The sequence below is a fragment of the Eulemur rufifrons genome, chromosome 14 (assembly GCF_041146395.1).
Source record: "Eulemur rufifrons isolate Redbay chromosome 14, OSU_ERuf_1, whole genome shotgun sequence".
NCBI classification, from domain to species: Eukaryota; Metazoa; Chordata; class Mammalia; order Primates; family Lemuridae; genus Eulemur; species Eulemur rufifrons.
The window spans coordinates 6810097-6831051 of record NC_090996.1 but is presented as its reverse complement, the minus strand read 5'-3'; the positions used below and the strand labels follow the sequence as shown (position 1 = coordinate 6831051).

Genomic DNA, 20955 nt, shown 5'->3' with positions numbered 1-20955 from the left:
GGGGAAATGACCAAGAAGGAGGCCAGTAAGACTGTCACCTCTTCACAGCCACAGAAGGAACAGGGCTTAGGGGCAAAAACGCTGCATAAACCCCTAGCTCTGTATTGCTTAAAGCACCGTTCTCAACCCCTGCTAGAAGCTGAACTCACCCAGTGAGCTCTAAACCATACCCAGTGGGTCAGGGAGCCCAGAGATTGGGAGGCAGCCTCCCTGCTGGATGCCTGGGCCTCCCTAGCCCACTGTCATGCTCTGGTGGCCCACCCTGGGTGGCTGAGTGCCTACCTGCAGGGCAGGGTTACCATAAGGAGTCTCTCTGGACCCCTCCCTGGGCTGCGTCGAGGTGACACGCCCACTAGCTGTGGAAAGAGGGTGACACAGCCGAGAATGCCCATCGGGCTTCTTGGAGCCAGCGCTGCCTGAGTCTGAGGCCCCACCGTCCCCAGGGCCGTGTGCTTAAGCTGGGCACAAGCAGTGCCTGTTCCCCACGGTGCCAGCAGCAGATGACGAGGGACACCAACCATCCTGGCTTGCCTGGGGCTGTCACTTGGGCACTGGAAATCCTGCATCCCAGGAAACCCCTCAGTCCCAGGCAAACCAAGAGGGTTGGTCACTCTAGAAGAGACAGTCCCTAAAGACCCTCAGTCCACACTGAAGGGACCATCTTTATGTCAAAACGAAGGCTCAGACAAGGCACGGAATCTGCCCGAGGTCACAGTGATCTTGCACCAGCCAGGACCCTGCCCCTGCAGCACGGTGACCCCGAGATGTCCACCCAGCCAGGCCATCTCTCTTCCTGGTGGCAATCGCTGTGTGTCACTCGGTTCACCACTCCCCCCGCCTGCCCTTGACCACTCCCTTCGACCTGGGGACCTCAGATCCGGCCCTTGAGATGTCTGCTGTCACCTCCCAGGCATCCTCCTGAGTGTTCTGAGACCCTGTCCGTATACTCTCTACCATGCAGACAACGGCGCTTCTCAAGGCACAAATCTGATGATCTCATTCCTCAGGTCAAACACCTTCCGTGGCTCCCTACTACCTCCAGGATAAAGTCAAAGGCTTCAGCATGGCTTATAGTGCCCTGTGATTTGCGCTGTTTCTCTTCAGTCCCCACTTGGTCACTGCTGGGTCCCTCCTTGGGACCTTAGTGTGCTGCACACTCCACCTGGGACCCTCCCCCCATCCACTCCCAACCTTTGGGCCTCAGTGTGGACACGTTCATGGACACCCTCCACTGCGTACCCTCCTCTGTGCCGCCCACACCCCCCTCTGACAGTGGGTGCCTGCCTAGCGAGGTGGCGCGTGCAGAGAAAGAGCCTGGATGTTGAGTCACTGCTGAGTTCGCCGCCCCCTGCCTCGGTGCTGGCTGCTGAGTGGGCAGGGACCAAGGCTGCCTCGCACCGTGACCCCGGCTCCTGGCGTTGGGCGAGCCTTACGATATTTGCTATTGACGCTGCACCTGCCTTGGGCGGCAGGGAGCGCCTGGGGGCTGCTGGAGGCTGAGCAGGAGGGTGGTGTGGGAGGCAGAGGGGTGCATCCCTGGCTCACTGTGGGACCTTGGCCCTCCCCCTATCTTAGCCTCAGTTTCCCTAGCTGCACAGCAAGATGACTGGCATGGGCAATCCCTCCAGGTCACTGTCCCATGTCCCTCTCACGTCTAATGAGAATTTGACAAAGGCAGCATCTCCCTCCAAGATAGGCAGGGCACCTTATAGGCCGAGGGGCCCATGGTCCTCACACTTTCCTGCTCACTCACCCTTAGGAAGGTGCCACTGGTGGCCACGTGCATTGTTTACATGCTATGAAGGCAAACCCATGAAAGCTGAAGCGACAGACCAACGTGTGGCTGGTGAGCCACGTTAAAGATGACTGAGAAAAAAAGTCAATGATGCTTCCAAAACAGGCAGAATCACGTACAGGCAACAGGCGTCGGGGGAGGAAGGAGAGGAGAGGAGGCACTGGGAGAGGGAGGCTTCTGGAATTCCAGCCATGGCCTCTTCCCGGTCTTGCCGGGTGCTGGTTCCCTGGTGTGTTCAGCTTGTGACAAGGCACTGAGCCACACAGGTATGATCTGTGCGTGCCGTGTGACCGCGGCACTTACCACCGGGCAGGAGAGGCTCCCCCAACTCAAGGAAGAGAAACACCCTCTGGCGGTGTGGCTGGCTATTCTACAGCAGTGGAAATAGTGTACCTCCTGCACTTTGCAACGCTGAGTGACAAAGGCAAGCCGCAGAAGATCACACACAGCCAGGTATCCTTTTCATACGTATAAATGGGACAAAACTGTTTGCAAAAATCAAGGGGAAGATACACGTGGGTAGATGGCAGTTACCGTCGATGTCATGGTCTCTGCTGGAGGCACAGTGAGTTATTCCAACAAACATAAAAGCAGGATCAATAAGTATGTCATGAACCAAGGGTGCACCTGGGGTCCATTTACAAGAAGGGTCTGAAATGTTTGAGAGTGGGTGACAGCAGGTCTGATCCATGCTTTACGCAGCTCACCTTGGCCGCACGGAGGATGGTCGTTCTTGCGGCTCGTGGAGGAGCGAGCTGTTCAATCTCTAATCACCCCTCCCTGCTCCTGCCTGGGCCCTGCATTCTCTCGGTGGGGGAGCAGGCCCCATAGCACACAGATATGGATATGCGAGCGGGGATTTATTAGGGGAATCGCTCATGCAATTATGAGGCTGAGAAGTCCCACGGCAGACCACCTGCAAGCCGGGATAGCAGGGAAGCGGGTGTAGCAGCTCAGTCCGGGGCCTCGGAACCCCAGGGGCTGCCGGAGCAAGTCCCAGAGCCCAAAAGCTGGAGAACCTCTGAGTTCTGACGTTCAAGGGCAGGAGAAGGGTGTCTCGGCTGCAGACGGGAGCAAGCGATTCCCCTTTCCTCTGCCTTTTTGTTCCCCACAGGCCCTCGGCCGGCTGGACGGTGCCTGTCCCTGTTGAGGGTGGACCTTCCTTAGTCCGCTGATTCAATGCCAATCTCTTCTGGAAACACCCTCACAGATATACCCAGGAATAATGTTTTACCACATCTGCATGTCCCTTAATCCAGTGCCGTTGACACCTAAAATTAACCATCACAGGCTCTATCCATTGTGGCCCACAGAGGGGACGCCGGGATGCAGGACTCAGAAACCTGAGCCCGGGAGTCTGGCAGCGTCAGAGCTGGCACCGGAGCAGACCCTGTGCCCTCCAGCTGGGAGCCTGGAAGGACAGTCAGGGGAGCAAGAGGAGGTGACCCAGCCGTCACTGTCACTTCCGAAGTCAGCAGTGCCTGTCAGAGCTCTCCCAGGAATGGGGGATCAGGACACAGATGTGTTTGTGTTTTTGCAGGGGGTTGGGGGAAGGACCTCCTCAAGGAAGAGCCTGGAAACGTCTAGAGCAGGGGTTATAGCGCACAGGCCTGCAAGGGCCAGGCAGCTGAGCTACTCGGATGAAGAGAACCAGGACTGAGACACGTTTCACATATTAAACACCTGGGAACCTTGTTTGTTTTCACAAAGAAACATGGGGACCCATCAGTCTATTTTTCTTCCTTGCACTTTTGGGAAAGAACAGTAGAGATATACTTTTCTGTACCCAGAAAACAGGCCAGTACCAGCACGATGACAAGTGGCCCAGTACCCGGTCTCAGTGTGGGGGGCACCTGGGAGTGGAAGGGACTGGGCCGCCTGGGAACCCCCAGCTGAAAGGGGGGGCAGCTGCCAGTTGGCTCTGACAAACTGTCACCATATGGGCCCTGGGTTGCAGGATCTCCCAATATTTCAAGAAAAGATGGGAAGGCAGATTTTTGTGATCTTTCTCAATGTTTAAACGCTGGTATAAGTTTTAAAAAACACACCAGGTGGGGCAAAGAAAACATGTCTGGCCCTCAGACACCCCATTTTCCCCTCCCGGACCCCCAAAAGCTCAGTGTCTTGGGTTTTTGGGGTGGCTGATTTCCTAGATGGCGAAGGGTGGCGTGTGTGACCGCTCATGGGGTCAGTGCCCAGAGTAGCCGGGGGCCTGGGCTCAGGGCCTGCAGGACTCAGAGCTCCTGGGCTGCCGCTGAGGTGGCGTCAGGAGCAGGTTAAGCAACATGCAAACCAGACGCAACAGAGGTGGCTGTGACCATCTGCCAGCTTTGGACGGCAGACGAATGATGCTGGCTGCTAAACTGGGGGCCATCGAGTGGCCTTATATGCTGATGTGGCCGCAGCCTGACTCCTTCCAGAATTCTCCAGCACTCAAGCCCATAGCCTGGGTAGCAGCACTGCAGGGCCTGTCCTGGCCAGCCCTGCCTCATGCCTGGGCATGTCTGGCCTCCCTGTCACCCCTCCTGGAAACAGCCAGGAAGGAGTGTGAGCCTCTGCTCCCTGCCCCTCCCCCAGCAAGCTGGGTGACGCTGGGCCTGCACCTTGTCACCCCCCCCCCCGCCCCCCCCGTCCCCCCCCCCATGCTCACATTACCACTACTTTTCTCCAGGAGAAGTCCCCTAGTTGTTCTCTTAGTTCATAGGAGAAAACTTTTCAGCATTTACACCAAATGCTTTCAATGAGCTCCACCCTGGCCAGGGGGACAGGGCAGGACAAGTGCTATGGCACCTGCAGTCACCTGGCTCACTTGCCTCTCTCTTCGCTTCCGATGAGCAAGATGGGCACACGGAGAGTCAGGACATGAGCTCGTCAGTGGGGTGAAGGGGACTGATACACCCGAAGCCTGTGCCCTTTCCACCGTCCTCACGGCCAGGGGCCCAGGTGGTGTGGGCAGCACAGAGGGCGCGACAGTGCCCCCGCCTGGCAGCCCGGGCTGCTGGAACAAAGCGCCAGAGACGGGGCTTGAACACCAGACGCTGGTTTCCTCAAGCGCCGACGGCGGGGAGTGCGGCGTCAGGGCGCGGCGGGCGCTGTTTCTGGGCGCTGTTTCTGGCGGGGGCTCTCTCCCTGGCTTGCTGGCGGCCGCCTTCTTGCTGTGTCTTCACGTGGCCCCTTCACGGCACACACACCGAGAGCGCGTGAGCGAACTCTCCGGCTTCTCTTCTAATAGGACGCTGGTCCTAGCAGATCAGGGCCTGCCCTTATGTCCTCTCACCTTGACTGCCCCCTCAGGGCCCTGTTTCCAAATACAGCCACCCCGGAGGCTCAGGCTCCGACGTGTGAGCTTTGGGGGGACACAGACATTTAGTCCGTAACACCCTGAAGATGACGTATGCTACTGACGGGAAGACACGCTCAGGAAGCAACTGGACAAGACCGAAGGTGACGGATAAAGGGCTGGAATGAACACGAGCCCGTGACAAAACGCACCGAGCAGTTCCCAAGCGAAACGGAAGGGGAGGCAGCATCGGCAGCCGTGTCAAAGGTTACACAAGGGAGAGGTGGAGGCTCAGGAGGGCTCCCGGGACAGGGCCCTGCAGCCAGGCCCCGCAGTCACAGGTGTGGAGCTGGGAGGACACACGGGGGGCAAGAGGACAAGGAAGTGAGTCCCTTCCCCATGCCACCCCCGCCAACAGGTATGTTTTCACAGACGCAGGCCCCGCCGTCCAGACACAGCCACTAGTGAGCACCACCGAAGGGGCCCTGGAGTTGGGGCCTGGGCGCAGCACGCGCTGACCCGCAGCCTGACCCACAGGGGATGCTGTGTGCCTGAACGAGTCCCTTCGTTTGGGACTCAGTTCCAAATCCATGAAATAAGAAAGGTGAACTAAAGAAGAAATCAGGCTCGGAACAGCCCAGAGGAGCCAAGTACCAGGTATTTAACGTGCTGGGCAATGCCCACCCCAAACGGTGCCACCCTGGACCTCAGGGCTGGGCTGGCAGAGGAGGAAGTGGCCCTTCCCAGGCCCCCAGCCCTGCACCTCCTCGCCCCACCGCAGGGTGCTGCGTTTGCTCTTTCTCTTCAAGCGTGTTGGAGACGGGGCCTCGCTGCCCACGGGCTCCCCAAGCCAGCGCAGGCTCGTTCCTGGGGCTTCATCGCCAGCTCTTGCTCCTTCCGAAGTGCTTGGACCACGGGCCTGGGGTCAAGCTATGGCTGAAACCCTCCTGCAGACTCCCAGGCCAGCTGTCGAGTCACCCTGCACTACCCGGATAACGGTGGCACCGACCCTCTGGAGTCAGGACTTGGGCCTAAAATCAACACAGACGCGTCCAGCGTTGCCAAAGCTACCAAGGCAGAGGGAACAAGCGAGAGCTGGGCTTTGGAGAAAAAGAGATAAAATAATCAGAGCATAAAAACGTACAAATACAATTCCTACAAGTCATTGCTCTACCCGATTTTGGCTGTGAGCTGGTACCTCGTGTGACTAGTTGGGCTCTGCAGACCCCCTGGGTCCCAGAGGCCTGGCCCGTGTGGCACCAACATCCTCCCTCTCTGCCCAATCAGGAGGCAGGTGACCTCAGGGGTGGACGTTGGCAGCAATGAGCAGCCTCTTCCAGAGCCCTTGGAGGGCCCCTGGGGCGGGAGGTGTTGGCATCTGGCACATTTCACCTCTGGGTCAGCTGCAAACGCCACACTCCCGGTGGCCTGGGGGCCCTGGGTGGGGGGGGTGCTGCTCAGGCCCAGCCCACCCTGCTGCAGACACCCCATGGCCCAGGGGGTCTCAGGGCCTGGAGCCTCCGGATCAGCTAAGCCTGGCAGGAGGGCGGAAGGCGCAGGGTGCTGGGATGGGGACAGGCTTCCCAACAGTCTTGCAGGAGAGACGGCCCTGGACCCCGAAAGGGACAGCGTGAGGAGTGTGGCAGTCAGGAGTGGCTCTTCGATTGGATTGCTGAGGCCAGACCTAGCTTCTTCTCTCACTAAGTGATACGGCCTTGGCGTCCTCATCTGTAAATCGGGGCAGGTATTAATAATACACCCGCCTCAGCTGCTAACACATCCAAGCACCTGGCACCGGGCCTGGCACAGGGAACCGGAGTGAAGGGGAGATGGCAGCAGCCTGCTGTTCTGGACCCGCCAGCGCTTCAGCTCTCCCCGGTCCAGTGGCTGGAGGCCCAGTACCTGCCAAGGATCACCCCTGGGGGGGCGTGGCCCAGGGGCCCACCCCCAGCCTCAGCACGCCAGTGAGGCAACCACGTCCCATTTCTGGCCTGATAATCAAACACGCTTCACTCCACCTCCCGGGAGAGCTGGGCTAACCTCCCCGTCTGCGGGGTCTCTGGGGGAGGCTTTCTGCCTGCCTCGGGGTGTCAGGTGCTTCAGTCTCCACACCCCAGAAATGGAGCAAGAACCCCATTAAATGGGGCCTACTTCAGGGGGGCGGGGGCTGAGTTCGACCTTATATTATCTTCCATAATCCGTACGGCCCCTGTCACAGGTGAGGGCTGGAGGCTCAGAAAGCCCGGTGGCCTGTCCAGGGACACACAGTAGGAAGGAGTAAGGGACACGGGCCTGCCCTTGCCCCTAGGCAGGCAGCGGGCACTCCCCACCCCACAGTGGGCGCCTCCATGGGGGCTCCCGGTAAGGGGTCAGGTGCGCCTCTGGGGAGGGTCAGGGCGGGAGTGCACACAACCTCCAGCCAGCCCGGGTCACCTGCAGCATCTCACTTAGCCCTCGGTGGCCCTACACACCGGGTGCTGGCGCCCCCTCTGGTCTTGGTGGAAACTGACAAAGGGCGGGAACCAGGCGGATCTGGGGGGGGGGGGGGGGGGGACTCCGGGCTCCGGAGGGAAGCGCTGGAGGGAAGCGCGGAGGGGCCGGTGGAGTAGAAGGAAGTCTGAGGGGCAGTGAGAAAAGGGCAGGTAAGAGAGGAACTGCGGTTTCACTGCCATCAAACTCGGGTCCTCCCTCCACACTGGCTGCCCACCAGGGCCCCGCACAGGCCTGGCTCCAGGAACCCATACGGCCGCCTGGTCATTTCCAGGTGACCCTGAGCCTGTGGCCCTCACCTGGTGGAAGACCCAGCCCAGGAGGGAAGCTCAGCTGGGGGGCAGCGTCCAGCCCAGTGGGTACATATGAGTTATCCAGGTGGTTCCCCGGGGTTCTACCCTGAGAGCTAAGCCTCCCTGAAGACAAGGAGGTGGCTGGGACGGTTCACCTGGGGGCCCAGGGGCCAAAGTTGGGGAGGGGAAGCAGGAGGGGACGAGTGGAATAGTCAGAGACCCAGGTCCTGGGTGGTGGGGGTGGGGAGAGGGGGCGATCTCCTTTCCCAAGAGTCCACCCCAGCCCCCCTCTAAGGCACCTAAGGCAGGTAGAGTCCAAGGACCCCTCTGACACCTCCCCTCCACCGCCCCCACATCAGTGTTCCGGATTCCAGAGCAGGCTCTAAACTCTAACCCCCGAGAAGAAGGTGTGGGCTTTCTTCCCACCTAGTCGGCTCATTCTGCATCGTGCCACAAGCCAGAGAGACATGGCCTTGGGCAAGGGGCAGGGGCTTCTCTGGGCATCTGTCTGGAGGCCTACGATTCCACGTTTAAACTATCCCCCGGAAGCACACTATGGACACCTCTCAGTGCCTGGAAGGCCCTGCGGGGGTCCTTGGGACCCCCAGGGAGTGACCATGCACTTAGAAAGAGCCCCCCATGCTCAACCCCACCGGAGACTGCAAACAGAAACCCCCTCTTGCCCGGCTGGGCCTGCAGCCGTGCCCGCCCTCACCCAGGCCGAACCGTCCAGGTCACACGAAACAACTACACCAGCACTGCCCCCGCCTTATAGAGGAGGACCGCAGGGCTCAGGGACAGGAAGTGACCTGGCCGGGACTGCACGGCTTGCACGTGGCAGCGACACCTGGGGCAGGGGTAGAGGGGTTGTCCTGGTCAGAGAAGAGGGCCAGGGCACCAAGTAGGAAATGAGAGAAGGGGGCAGGGGGAGGCTGAGTGGGGTGGGAGGGCAGAGGCGGCCACACTCAGGGCCTGGACTTCATCCTCGAGCAGCTAACACACGTGTAGGACGAGATTTGATTTCTATGCAAACTGAAGCTGCCCTGCCAAGGAGGGCTCAGAAGGGTTGGTGGCCTCAGGGTAGGGGGACAAGGGGTGGCAGTGTGGGTGGCGAGGAAGGGGAGATCACAGAAAGGCTGGGGGTCAAGCAAGTAGGACTTGGACGCAGGGGGAGGCGGCCGGGGTGCTGCCTACTGGGTAGGGGACACGGAGGTGGGGGAGAGCGTCTGGAAGGAAGACAGCAAGCACCACAGGGAGACATGGGACATCCAGGATGTCCAAGCAACAGTCAGGCAGAGCTGCCTTGTGATGCAGAGAAGGCCCCCAAGACTTTGCTCGGAGCAGAGAGATCACACCTTCGTAAAGGCCGTTTGTTCTAAGGAGCTGCTCTTACTGCCTGCCTAGCCCCAAAAGTTCTCCAGGCTGTGTGCTGCAGAGCCCTCCCCACAGCCAGCCTCCGGTCAGCCCACGACCAAACCAGCAGCCTCCCCTCCTCAAATACAGATCAGAAATTGGACTCCACCCTGCAGCCATCAGCCGTTCCGGTGGGTCCAAAGCAGACTTCGGCGCCGCGGAGACAGAACCTACCACTGCCACCTCGCCGCCCGCATCCAGGGCACTTCGGTCCTCAAGAAATACCTGCTGAATTATATGAATAACCATTCACTATGTGTCAGACGCCTAGGTAAGTCCTTGACATAAAATTCCCCACTTAATTCTCACTACCCAAGGGGTGACATTATTATCCCCACTTTAAAGATGAGGACACTGACCCTCCTTGCAAAGTTGCCCAAGGTCATGTAGCTGGTAAGTGGTTGGAATTCAGATTAAAAACACATTTTCCTGACAGTGAAGTGCACAGCCCCTGAGAAATGGCCCTTAGCACAAGCTCCTCCACTTCGAGTTACAGCAGAGAGTGGAGTGGGGCACAGGGCGCAGGGGCTGGGAGTGGGGGAGCCAGGCTGAACCCCAAGCTGCCCTCGTCCATCGTGCGACTTGGGGCAAGTTACCAGGCAACCGCTGGCTCTGTGGCCTGGGGCGGACACCACGTCCCTCCTACAGAGCTGTCCTGATGTGTAGTGGGCTCTCAAGAAAGATGTGCTGAGGTTAAACTTTGTTCTAAATCCATCCTATCAGTCACTGCACCTGTGACTTTTGAGCTCGGAAGGAAAAAGACTGAACTTTGGGAACACGTTTCCACCCTCCGGTCTTCCTGCTCAAGAAGGGAGTAAATCCTGGGGGCTGGGGTGGCAGGGCTGGCGCAGAGGCCATTCGAGTGTCCAGGGAGCCCAGCCTGGTTTCGGTGGGGAGCCAGCCACTGGGGGAAAATCAACCCCACCTTGAAAATACGCACCTGGATGCAGGCCTGGGGTGCGGGCCCGTGCAGGGAGAGGAGGGCTCCCCACCTCGTCCCTCCCCAGCAGGGCTGTTCACCCCCTGGCAGCCTCACCTCACTCAGATCAAGTGGCCGCAGCCCAGGCGGGGTGGAAAGTGGGAGGAGTGGAAAGTGGGAATGCCTGCTGGCTCAGTGGCTCTTTTTCTTTTTGAGTGTGAAGATGTTCTGGAATTAGGTAGTGGCAATGGTTGTACAATTCTGTGACGACGCTAGAAGTCACTGAATTGTAAACTTTAAAAGGGTGAATTGTATGGGAGGTGAATTATATCTCGATAAAGCTGCTAGGAAAAAATCCTTACTCTTTACTTACTGGTTTTTGTGATCTTGGGCAAGTGCCTGGAATGTTTAGTGCCTCAGTTTCCTCATCTATAAAATGGGACCAGTAATGGCCCCTACTGATAAAGGTTGTGTGAGGATTAGATGAGTTAACACGCAACATGCTTCGAGCAGTTGCCGCACTAGAGGTCAACGCTCTCCTGGCTCCCTGCCCCCACTTGCCAGGCTCCGACCTTTGTGTTTTTACATTGTAGTAAAATATGCATAACATACAATTTGCCATCTTGACCATTTTCAAGTGTACAGTTAGTTCGGTGGCACTAAGTACATTCACACTACTGTGCAACCGTCGCCACCACCCATCCCCAGGACTCTTTGTCTTGCAAAACAGAAGCTCTGTTGCCAGTAAGCAAAAACTCCCCACCCTCCCTCCCCTCGACCCCTGCAACAACTACCATTCTACTTTCTGTCTCTATGAATTTGCCTACTCTGGGGACCTCGTATGGGTGGGACCATACAGTATTTAGCCTTTTGTGACTGCTTTATTTCTCTTAGCATCATGTCCTCAAGGCTCATCCATGTTGAAGTCAGAATCTCCTTTCAAGGCTGAATAATATTCCATCGTGACGTACATACCACATTTTGTTTATCCACGCAGTCACTGATGGACACTTGAGTTGCTTCCACCTTTTGGCTCTTGTGAATAACACTATGAACCCGGGTGTGCCAATATCCCTTTGAGTCCTTGCTCGCAATTGTTTTGGGTACATACCCAGAAGCAGAAGGCCTTGCTGTGTCACATGGTAATTCTACTGTTAATTTTTTTGAGGACCCACCGTACTGTTTCTGTAGCAGTTGCGCCATTTTGCACTCCCATCAACAGTGCCCAAGGGTTCCGATTTCTCCACGTCCTCGCCAACACTTGTTGTTTTCTGTTAGTTTTTTTTTTTTTTTACAACAGCCATCCTCATGGATGTAAGGAGGCCCCCCTCTACACTGGCAATCTTCCCCTTTGGCCCCGGTCTTTGTGTGGCTGGCTCCTGCTTGTCATCTGGCCTCAGCTCAGATGTCACCTCCTCAAGGACCTGACTGTCAGACACAAACCATTATTCTCCCCCACCCCCCACATCTCCTGTCCTGTGTCTGTGACTTCACAGCACTTAACTGCCCTCTGAACATCTTGTCATTTGTTTGTTATCCGTCTTCACCAACAAGAACCACGAACTTGGGAGCTCTGACTTGGTCCCTCCCAGGAACCCCCAGGTAGACGACAGCGTCTGGCACATGACGGGGTCTCAGGAAACATCAGATAAACGAATAAAATGTCAGGGCCAGGATTTACACCTCCATCTGCCTAGACCCAAAGCTTATGTTGGTCTTGAAGCTGTGGACCACAGCCAGTGGCAGGACGACCAGAGCAGCAGCAAGCCAAGAGAGCCAGTACTTGACAATGAGAAAAAGAAAAACTACACAAACCACTGTCGCCTGGGGCCATAGAGCGCAGAGCAAGCGGCCCTCACACCTCCAAAACCCTGAGAGGCATTGCTGTCTTAGACAATGACTGGAGTACAACGAGGACCCCAAGTTTGAAAAATTTACTTATTTTTATCTTTTTTTTTTTGAGAAGTGAGTTCCCTCTTAGAAGTTTTAATTTAGCATACTCACAACAAACCGAGGGGCTAAGGGTTTAGGTAAACTGCCAGCTGTAGATCTTGGTGGGTCTACCTGCTCATGCCAAGGTGCAGTATTGGGCCACCAAGGACGGCCACCATGGAGGGCCCGTGGGCCTTGGACAACCAGAATCCAACTGCTCCAGCACTGATGGGACAACGGTGTCCTAGTCAGGGCTGGTTCCTCATACTAGGGGTCTGTTATAAGAAAAAAACCTGCCAGCCATATGCAGGCTCAGAAGAGACCAATTAAACCTTTTACAACGGACTTTCTTGATCTCTGGGAGGTAAGTCAGGGAGGAGGAACACTGGTCCTAAGGCATGGACGTGCACCTGAGGGTGAGGACAGAAGGGGACCAGCCCTCCCAGCCTGCACCCTGAGGTACGTGCAATTCCAGGGGGCCACTCATTCTGTGCTAGGGTGGCTTCCTGGAGGAGGTGACACAGGAGCTGATCCCAGGGAGAGTCTGCGTTAGGTTTACGAACCGTGAGAGCTCCCTGGCTGGACTCAAGGTAGGGCAATCACAGTCTCCGCTTGCCCTGTTGTCTGGGGTAATTATTTTTAGTATTCCCTGCTATTCTCAAAAACGTCCCCATTTGGGTGATGAATGACACTTCATTAGTTATCTATTGCTGGATAACAAATTATTCCAAATCTTAGTGGACTGAAACAACAATGAACTTTTATTCTCTCTCTCTCAGTTCCTGTGGTTAGGAATGTGGGCGTGGCTCACAGGGCAGTTCTGGTTTAGGATCTCTCACGGGGCTGCAGGTAGGTGGCGGCTGGGGCTGCAGGTAGGTGGCGGCTGGGGCTGCAGTCCATTGGAAGGCTCGCGTGGGGCGGGAGGTCCTGTTTCTAAGGTGGTGCCTACGGCTGGTGCGAGGCCTCAGCTCCTCGCCGCGTGGGTCTCTCCACAGGGCTGCTTGGGTGTCCTCGCGCCTTGGCGGCCGGCTGCCCACAGAGCAAGGGATTCGAAGGGCTCCAAGAGAGTGTACTGGGCAGACGCCATCCTTTTATGACCCAGCCACAGAAGTCTTGCAGTATTGCTTCTGCCACCTTCTAGTGACTTAGAAGAAAGTCACTAAGCCAGACATTTAAAGGTCAAGGGGATGGGTGGGTCTAGCTGATGAAGGGAAGAGTGTCAGAATTCGGGATATTTTACAACTACCATGGTTCTCCTAAAATAGGGCATATGTGGCGGAGGGAGGGGACAAAGCCAGAGAGGACAGAAGACGTCAGATCAAGGAACAGTCACGATGCCAGGCGAGGGGTGTGAACAGGGGCCGGGAACAGTCTGAGAAGGGTTCTGAGCAAGGCAGAGATGTGGCTGGGGATGCAGAAGGAACGCACAAGCACCCACCTCCAGTTGGTGACACCCTCGGCTCTCCCACCCACGCCCCAGGGCTTTAAGACCTCTCACCCCCTACTTTTGGTGGAGAACACACAGAACACACATCTTTTCTTCCCACTGGACAGAAGCTCCTTTTGTGTTTCCCACTGGGCCCTGCACATAGCAGGTACAGGCGGCACGGCTTCTGCATGGACAGGACGTGCCAGTTTGCACCAGCCTCGGGCTGTGGCCACACCAGCCGCAGGAGAGCAGCTTGCCACCTGCCCTGCAGACATCTTTCTCTTTCCAGCCTCCAGGCCTTTGCTCAGGCTGTTCCTCCTGCCCAGAGGGACCTGGCTGCACCAACCCTTTGGGTTGCCCTGGAGGCAGGAGGCTGTCTGGATAGTTCCAGGGAGAGCTGAGGAGGACAGGCATAGGGCAAAGCAAAGGGCATGGTGAGGGGGCGTGGACCACGCTGAGCAGCTGGACGTGGGACAGGCCAAGGACAACCCTGCGCCTTCCACGCGGATGCTTGGGAGCTGGGGCTGAGCCAGCCCCTCCCTCTGGGGCAGCAGCAGGCCATGGCTGCTCCGAGTGGGTGTGGGAAACAGCTCTGGGCTCACCCTGTGCCCTCCCCACATCCATCTGCGCCCACCCACTCCTGCTCCCTGCTCGCCTGTCTTCTTTTGTCCTCAGCACCTCCTGACATCTTCTCATTCCACCCATCTTGGTACCACCTCCTCTAGGAAGCCTTACTTGCTCGCAGCTCTGTGGTCCCAGGGCATTTTGGCTGCCCCTTCCAGAGGCCCTGCACCTAAATGACAGGTGTCCTCGGCTAAGTTCTCTGAGGGCAGTGACAGAATCTCCGCTTTCTAGAACCAGAATGTGATTGTGTGTGTGAAGTCTCCTAACCCTGGGCTTTTCAGGCTCTGCCCTCACGGACTGGCGCTGGCCAGCTAACCCAGGGCCTTCTTGGTTGACACTTGTTGGAGCTTTTGGTGGACCAAGCACCCTTGGCAGTGCTTGACGTGGTTTACCTTATCAAGTCCTCACAACGAACTAGGCTGTAGGCGGGATCAGCATCCCTATCTTACAGGTAAGAAACTGACAGCACAGAGAGGTCAAGCAACTTGCCCAAGGTCACACTGCCAGGATGCAGCAGTGCTGGGGTCCCACCTGAGGTGTGCCAGGGCTCTAACTCCCCTGCTAGCCTAAACTGCAATCAGACGGTGGCCTTGGCCCAGTGCACTCATGGCAGTGATGAGGACTACATGGGCTTTTTGTAATTTTAAGCTTTTCTCCCACAAATGCCTCTTAAGTCTTCCGCGCTCACTGTGGCTGCTGGCAGACCGAAACCAACCGGGGACCTGCGCACGGCAGATCTGGCCCGGGCAGGCGGCAGGGGGTGTGTGTGGGCACATGCTTACTGCACAGTCACCTGCGTGCTTTTTTTGCCAATCAAATGAGATGGGCTTTCTAGGATGGAATTTAAAGATAACAGCATTTCACAGGCAAAAAAAGAGGGTGCTGCAGCCTCCTGCCACCTCCAAACATTTCGGGATCAAGACCTTGCCCAACCTCTTCCCCATCCCCCATTGCTATGGCCTCCCAGCAACACCCCGGCCAAGTGGCTCCTGGCGACAGGGAGTCCAAACCAGTCTGCTTGGATGTCTGGCTGAGTGGTTATCGTCTACAGCCAGATTTCCTGGGTTCAAATCCCAGCTCTGCCACTTCTGTGTGTCCTTGCCTACTCTAGTTTCTCAGTTTCCTTATCTGTCAAATGGGGACAATACTGCTCCTACTTTATAGAATTGTTATAAGGATTAAATGAGCTACTAGTTGGTGGTGTTTGGAATTGTGCCTGGAATGTACTAAATGCTTTGTAAGTGTGAGCTATTACTACTTTTGCCACTGCTGTTATTACTGTACATTTCTTAATTTTCTCAGTTTTGCCTTATAGGGTTACAGAGAACAAATCCCAAAAGAGCCTCCTTACACCTGGGGAGGAGAGCAGGTCCCCTGTCGAACACCTTCGGCCCCTCCAGCTAGTTCCCGGGTTCCAAAGGCCTCCCGGCTTTGGCTAGACTCCCAGGCTTGGGCCAGGCCAGCCATGGCCCACTGTTGAGGGGGCTCCACAAGCAGTCCAGGTTCCAGTGGGGTCGGGGTAAGCTAGGCAGAGGGGGAGCACCATGAGCCCACCTAGATTTGGGGTCACGAAGCTGTCTGTGCACAGAAACCTCCTCACACCTGAGTCAGCCTTCAGGCCCGCCCCGGGCAGGTCAGCCATGGGACCAGAAGCCTCTGTCACACCATGCACACACGGCCAGCCACCACCCACAGCCCCTGGGTTCTCCACCTCCCTATGGCTAGAAGCCTCCAGGTGGCAGGCCCCACCTTCAGTGGTGAACCCTGATTGGACCACGATGGTCTCATTCCCTGTGCCAGTGATAGGCTGAGGCATGTACATGTGACCCAGTTCCGGCCAATGAGATGAGGATGTCTGTGCAGGGGTCTGGGGTGCCCCTGGAAAGGTTTTCTCATGGATACCCTGGAGGCAACAGCCCTTTCCCTCACTGGGTTTCCTTCTGAGATGCCCGGGGCTCCCCCATTATACCGGAAGCTTCGCTGCCATGCCACGGCAGGGGGGCAGGGCGGCAAATACCCCAGTCCCTGATGACCTCATCAAGCCTTTAAGTCACCCAGCACTGTAGCAGCCCAGCGAAGTTCAAACTTACTGTTTCAGCCATGGCTTTTTGCTATCTGCAGCCCAAAGCATCCTTGCTGATAACTCGTGGTTATGTTTCATCTTCTTGAGATTATGCCCATCACACCGGAGGAAGGGTCTGAGCCCAGCCGTGCACTCCGGGGCTCGAAAATGGAATCTAAAAGGATGCGCACAGGCAGAGAAAGTAGGTAGGGCAAGGGGCGTCCCTCCAGGCAGAGGGAACAAAGGCCTGAAGGCTGGAGACATCCTAGGGTGTGGCCGGGATAGACAGGCAGGTGGGCCACAGGGGGCCCTCAGCCAGGCTACAAAGTGCCACGGTTACCTTAGGCACAGGACCACAGGGCAGAGGGGATGCTCTGTGGACGGCTTTGACTTTGCCCACTAGCTCTGTGCTAGCAAGTACACTCAGCTGGCCTTCTGACCCCCTACTCCAGCTACACCCAGACACTACTCCCTATGTCCAGAGGCCTGCCTGGTGGAGTGGGGGCAGGGTCACCAGGCTGTTCTGCCAGGTGTGATTCTGCCTGCCATGTCCCTTCCAGCCCCCAGGGTACGCACGAGAGACTCTGGCAAATACTTGGCTGAAATCTGGGTCACTCCGTGCATGGGTCGGAAATCCATCAAACAGACAGTTACTAAGTGCCTACAAAGCAGGGTGCTAAGCGCAGCGGAGACAGGGCCTGGTTCAAATCCCAATTCTGTTTCTTCCCAGAGGTGTGACCTTGAGTGAGCCATTTTACTCCTCCAAACCTAGTGTCTGCACCTCTTTGTAAAACATGGCAGAATCGATGGCCACCCTTATCCTCACTGGTGCCGTGGTGACGGTGGTGGTGGGAGGGGTGGATAAAATGACACACAAAAAACTTCTGAGATGAAGGTTTATAATCTGTGTGAAAGAAAAAGACAAGCAAACAACATGTCACAGGCCAAACTTGAGAACTGATGGGGAAGGGGAGGGAGCATCTGAGATAGGCCCCAAGGGCTCAGAGGAAGAAGTCTCCATGGGGGTGACCAGGGCCACTGATTCCTAGAAGAGGAAAGGGCCCACCAAGGCTGGGGGGAGGGAATGCAGAAAGGCCGGCGGTTCCATTCTTTGCTCCCAAACCTCTCAGAACAGTGTGCTGCAAACAGAAGGGCTGGGAATAACTGTTCAATGTGGGCATCATTTGCAAACTGCAATAGCAAAATCTCTGAGCTTGAGTAAGAAAGATGCAGATTCAAATCCCAGCTCTTATTGCATGACCTTGAGCAAGTCATTTAGCCTTTGAGCTCCAGGTTCCTTATTTGCAAAGCAGGTATAATACCTAATTCACAGAACATCCCTAGAGGGCGGGACCCCTTTTCCACCCAGCTAATTCCTACTTCAAAGAGCTAATAAGATCCAGTGCCACCTCCTGCAGGGAGCCTTCCAGCCTCCTCCCTACCCTGCTAGACCACCACCCCTTCCCTGAGTCCACCCTGCAGCACTGTCATCCCTGGGGCAGGGTATCTCAGCATCCCTTGGACCCAGCTGTATCCCCACACAGAGTGGGTGTCTCCTGATGCCGTTCCCTCCCCGCACCTCCACTGCAGGTAGACACGAGAGTGAGGAAGTGACTAAGTCTGCTGGGGGGTTTGGGAAGGTTTTGGGGGGTTGACTAGGAATGTACTGGGGGGAGGACAGAGAGTATGCCAGGCAGAGCTAGAAAAGGTGCAGGTACAAAAGCAGAGGTGTGAAGGGAACAATAAGGAAACCTGTGGGTCATTAGACTATTTGTCAGAGAAGTGGCTAAACATGAGGATTTAGGATCCAGCTCCTACAGGGCCTTGAAGGCCATGCCAACGGTTTGACTCTATAGAGAGTGATTGAAAACATTTTTAACAGGTGGCACAGAGACCCTTGGGGAATGCTGCGATAGTTTGGGCTAAACTTAGGTCTGGGGGAGGGGTGACAGGGCTACGGGTCATTACTTGGGGGCAGGTATTACAGGAAGCGTCAAGGAAGACCACAACTTCCACCTGGATGGCTTACTGAAAATCTCTTAGATAATATATCTGCACCCCACTGCCCCTTACAATTGCTAAAAACCATTTCCCGCAGTCATCCCCTGCCATACACACAGCAGACCTGTGTAAACCAGTGGGCAAGCGGTGCTATTTCCATTTTACAGGCAGACAAAGTGAGAGCCAGAGGGACCTTGCCTCAGCCACTCGGGCAGAGGGGGCTAGTTAGTCATAAACGAAGCCACTGTTTGGGCTCAGGGTGTGCTTAGAGCAGCCAGTCCTCAGCCATTTGCCATTTGACAAATGCACTCAGCACCTTCTGGAGCCAGACCCTGGAGACATGGAGATGACCTTTGACCTCTGAGTCATCTTGAGACTGTACTGGTCACCTGGGCCTCGGACAGGCTGTGGCTCCCCAGGGAGAGGGAGACAGACCCAAGGAGGAGCAGGTTTTCCAGTGTTCAGACACAGCAGGGGCTTACCCCCGAGGCCATGGCTATCTATGAGTCTTCCAAACCGGACCCAGGGGTGGGGGCTGGAAGGCCAGTCCCTCTACAAAGGGAAAGGGCAGAAGGAACCTGCCCTTTGCTGCTTCTCTACGAAGCCCCCAAATGCCCCCTCCTTCCAGCACCTAGGCCCCGTGCACAGCCGCAGCCTGAGTCATCATCCTCATTTGTATGGTGGCCGAGAAATCAGCCAGGGGGCTGCCTAGGGCCGAGGGCCAGGGGTTGGAAAAACAAGGCTGTTCTGTTACCTCCAACCTTGGAACCTCAAGACTGGCCAGGGAGTGGGGGGCAGAGGGCAGGTAGATACAGGATCAGAAGGTGTCAACAGCCAGAGGGGGCTTTGTGTGTATTTGGGGGGGGGGGGGTTTCAGAATCTGAGCTGTTGGCTTTTGTTTTCAAATGACCTGTTTAATAATTACCTTTTGCAATCAAAGGTGCAACGGGCTCTGCAAAGGCAAGGATTTCAAATCTCCAAACCCTACCAAGCAGCCCCGAGAAGAAAGTAAACAAGATGCCACTGGCAGATCGGGCTCCATCTCGCAAACAATAGCCAGACCGAGCTCCGGCTCAGACACACACATCAAAGTGAGCTTTCCAAGCAAGAACTTTAACAGGCAGATAACAGGCTCGGATTGAATTATTTCCCTGTGTCCCCTGAGCTCCTGTGAGCTCAGCGCCAAAGGGGGCATCCTGGGGGGGGGGGCTGTCATTTTAACGTTAACCTTGACCTGTAATGTATTCATTCATTTTGCAGTGAGGGAGAACCATCACTGCCCCGAACCCTGAAAAACCAACCGGCAGCAACTTCATCATCCCTTTTAGCAGTCACAATGGTGGGCGAGCAGAGGACTTAAGTTACAGCAGCTAGCTGGCACTCACACTCCACCGGGCTCCCGGCTCCCTGAACAACAACAACAAAAACCCTACTCCAAGCACCTACTGGGGCTCACAAAGTCAAACCCTTACCGGGCATTGCGAAAATCCAAGTTTTTTTCCCCCCTTTTACCTTCCAGGGCCTTCAACTATTTTTCCCCCTGCAGCATCCAAGCCCAGCCTCAAGGCAGATCCATAAACACGCCTGCTCCTCCCCTTCCACGGTTCGGCAAAACACCCCCAATCCCCCTTTCCAGGACCCCAAGGAGAAAGGATCACCGCGACCCTCGCCCGCAGCCTCTCCCCGGCCCTTGCCCACCCCTCCCCCCGCGCCGTCCGCAACCCTCGCAGGCACCTTGAGATAAACACCCACTAATGATTTTACGATTTTCTGCTCAGGGTAGCAGCGCTCAGCACAATCCCTCCCCCCGCCGTGGCGACGGGGGCCGGCCCAACCGAGGGATTGGGGGATGGGGGCGTTAGTTTGTTTTTTCCACGGCCGCGTCCCCACACCTGTTTTTCATTCATTCATTCGTTCGTTCGTTCGTTCGTTCATTCATTCACGGATTCGTCACTGCAGCCGCCCCGGCCCTCCGGATCTCGGGGAGGGGGCTGAGACGGGGGACGGCAGGGCGGGAGAGCGCCGGGGCGGGGGAGCCGGGTGGAGGGACCCCGCCGGCGGGGGGCAGGGCAGGCGGGGGGGCTCTGTCAGGAGCCGGCGAGCAGCGGCGGCCGGAGCCGGGGGCGGGGCGGGGGCGCTCCGGGGGCCCGAAGTTGTTTTCCGAGGCGCGGCGGCGAGGACAGCCGCCCGGGGTGCGCCTCTTTGTCTCTCCCCGGCCGGCGCCGCGTCCCCGCGCGCTCACCTGGTCTTGGAGGACAGGAAGGCAAGTTTGATCAGGCCGTAGGTGAAGAGCGGGATACTCTCCTTGGCGACGCTGGCAACTTGCAGCCGGTGCTCCAGGATGTGGAGTTCCATCGTCCGCCCGCGCTCCGCGGCGGCTCATCGGCGGGGGGCGAGCCGCGGCCCCCGCCCCCTCCGCGCCCAGCCGGCTCCGAGCCGCCGCGGGCAGCCGGCCCGGGGACCGGGAGCTCGGCGCCGGGCGGGAGGCGGCGGCCGGGCCGGGCCGGACAAAGGCGAGGCCAGCCAAGTTGCGAGGGGCCGCGGCGGGCGAGGCGGCGGCGCCGGCGGAGCAGCCGAGCGGCCGGGCAGCGGAGCGGCGGCGCGCGGCGCCGGGCGCGGGGAGCAGCTGGTGCTCGCTGAAACAAACAACTTGCCACTCAAGCGCTGGCTCGCTGCGCGTGCGCGGCGCGCGGCCTGCCGGGACTTGTAGTCCGCGC

At 57.3% G+C, this 20955-nt stretch overlaps 1 protein-coding gene across 1 annotated transcript in view; it reads right to left on the bottom strand.

Annotated features, from left to right (window-relative positions):
* CASTOR2 (cytosolic arginine sensor for mTORC1 subunit 2) overlaps window positions 1-20636 on the bottom strand; it is a 42972-nt gene extending 22336 nt beyond the window's left edge. The window contains exon 1 of the mRNA XM_069485816.1: window positions 20481-20636. Within this exon, the coding sequence (XP_069341917.1) occupies window positions 20481-20593 (113 nt within the window). The 5' untranslated portion in view covers window positions 20594-20636. The remainder of the gene's footprint in view (window positions 1-20480) is intronic.
* Window positions 20637-20955: the final 319 nt, after the last annotated feature.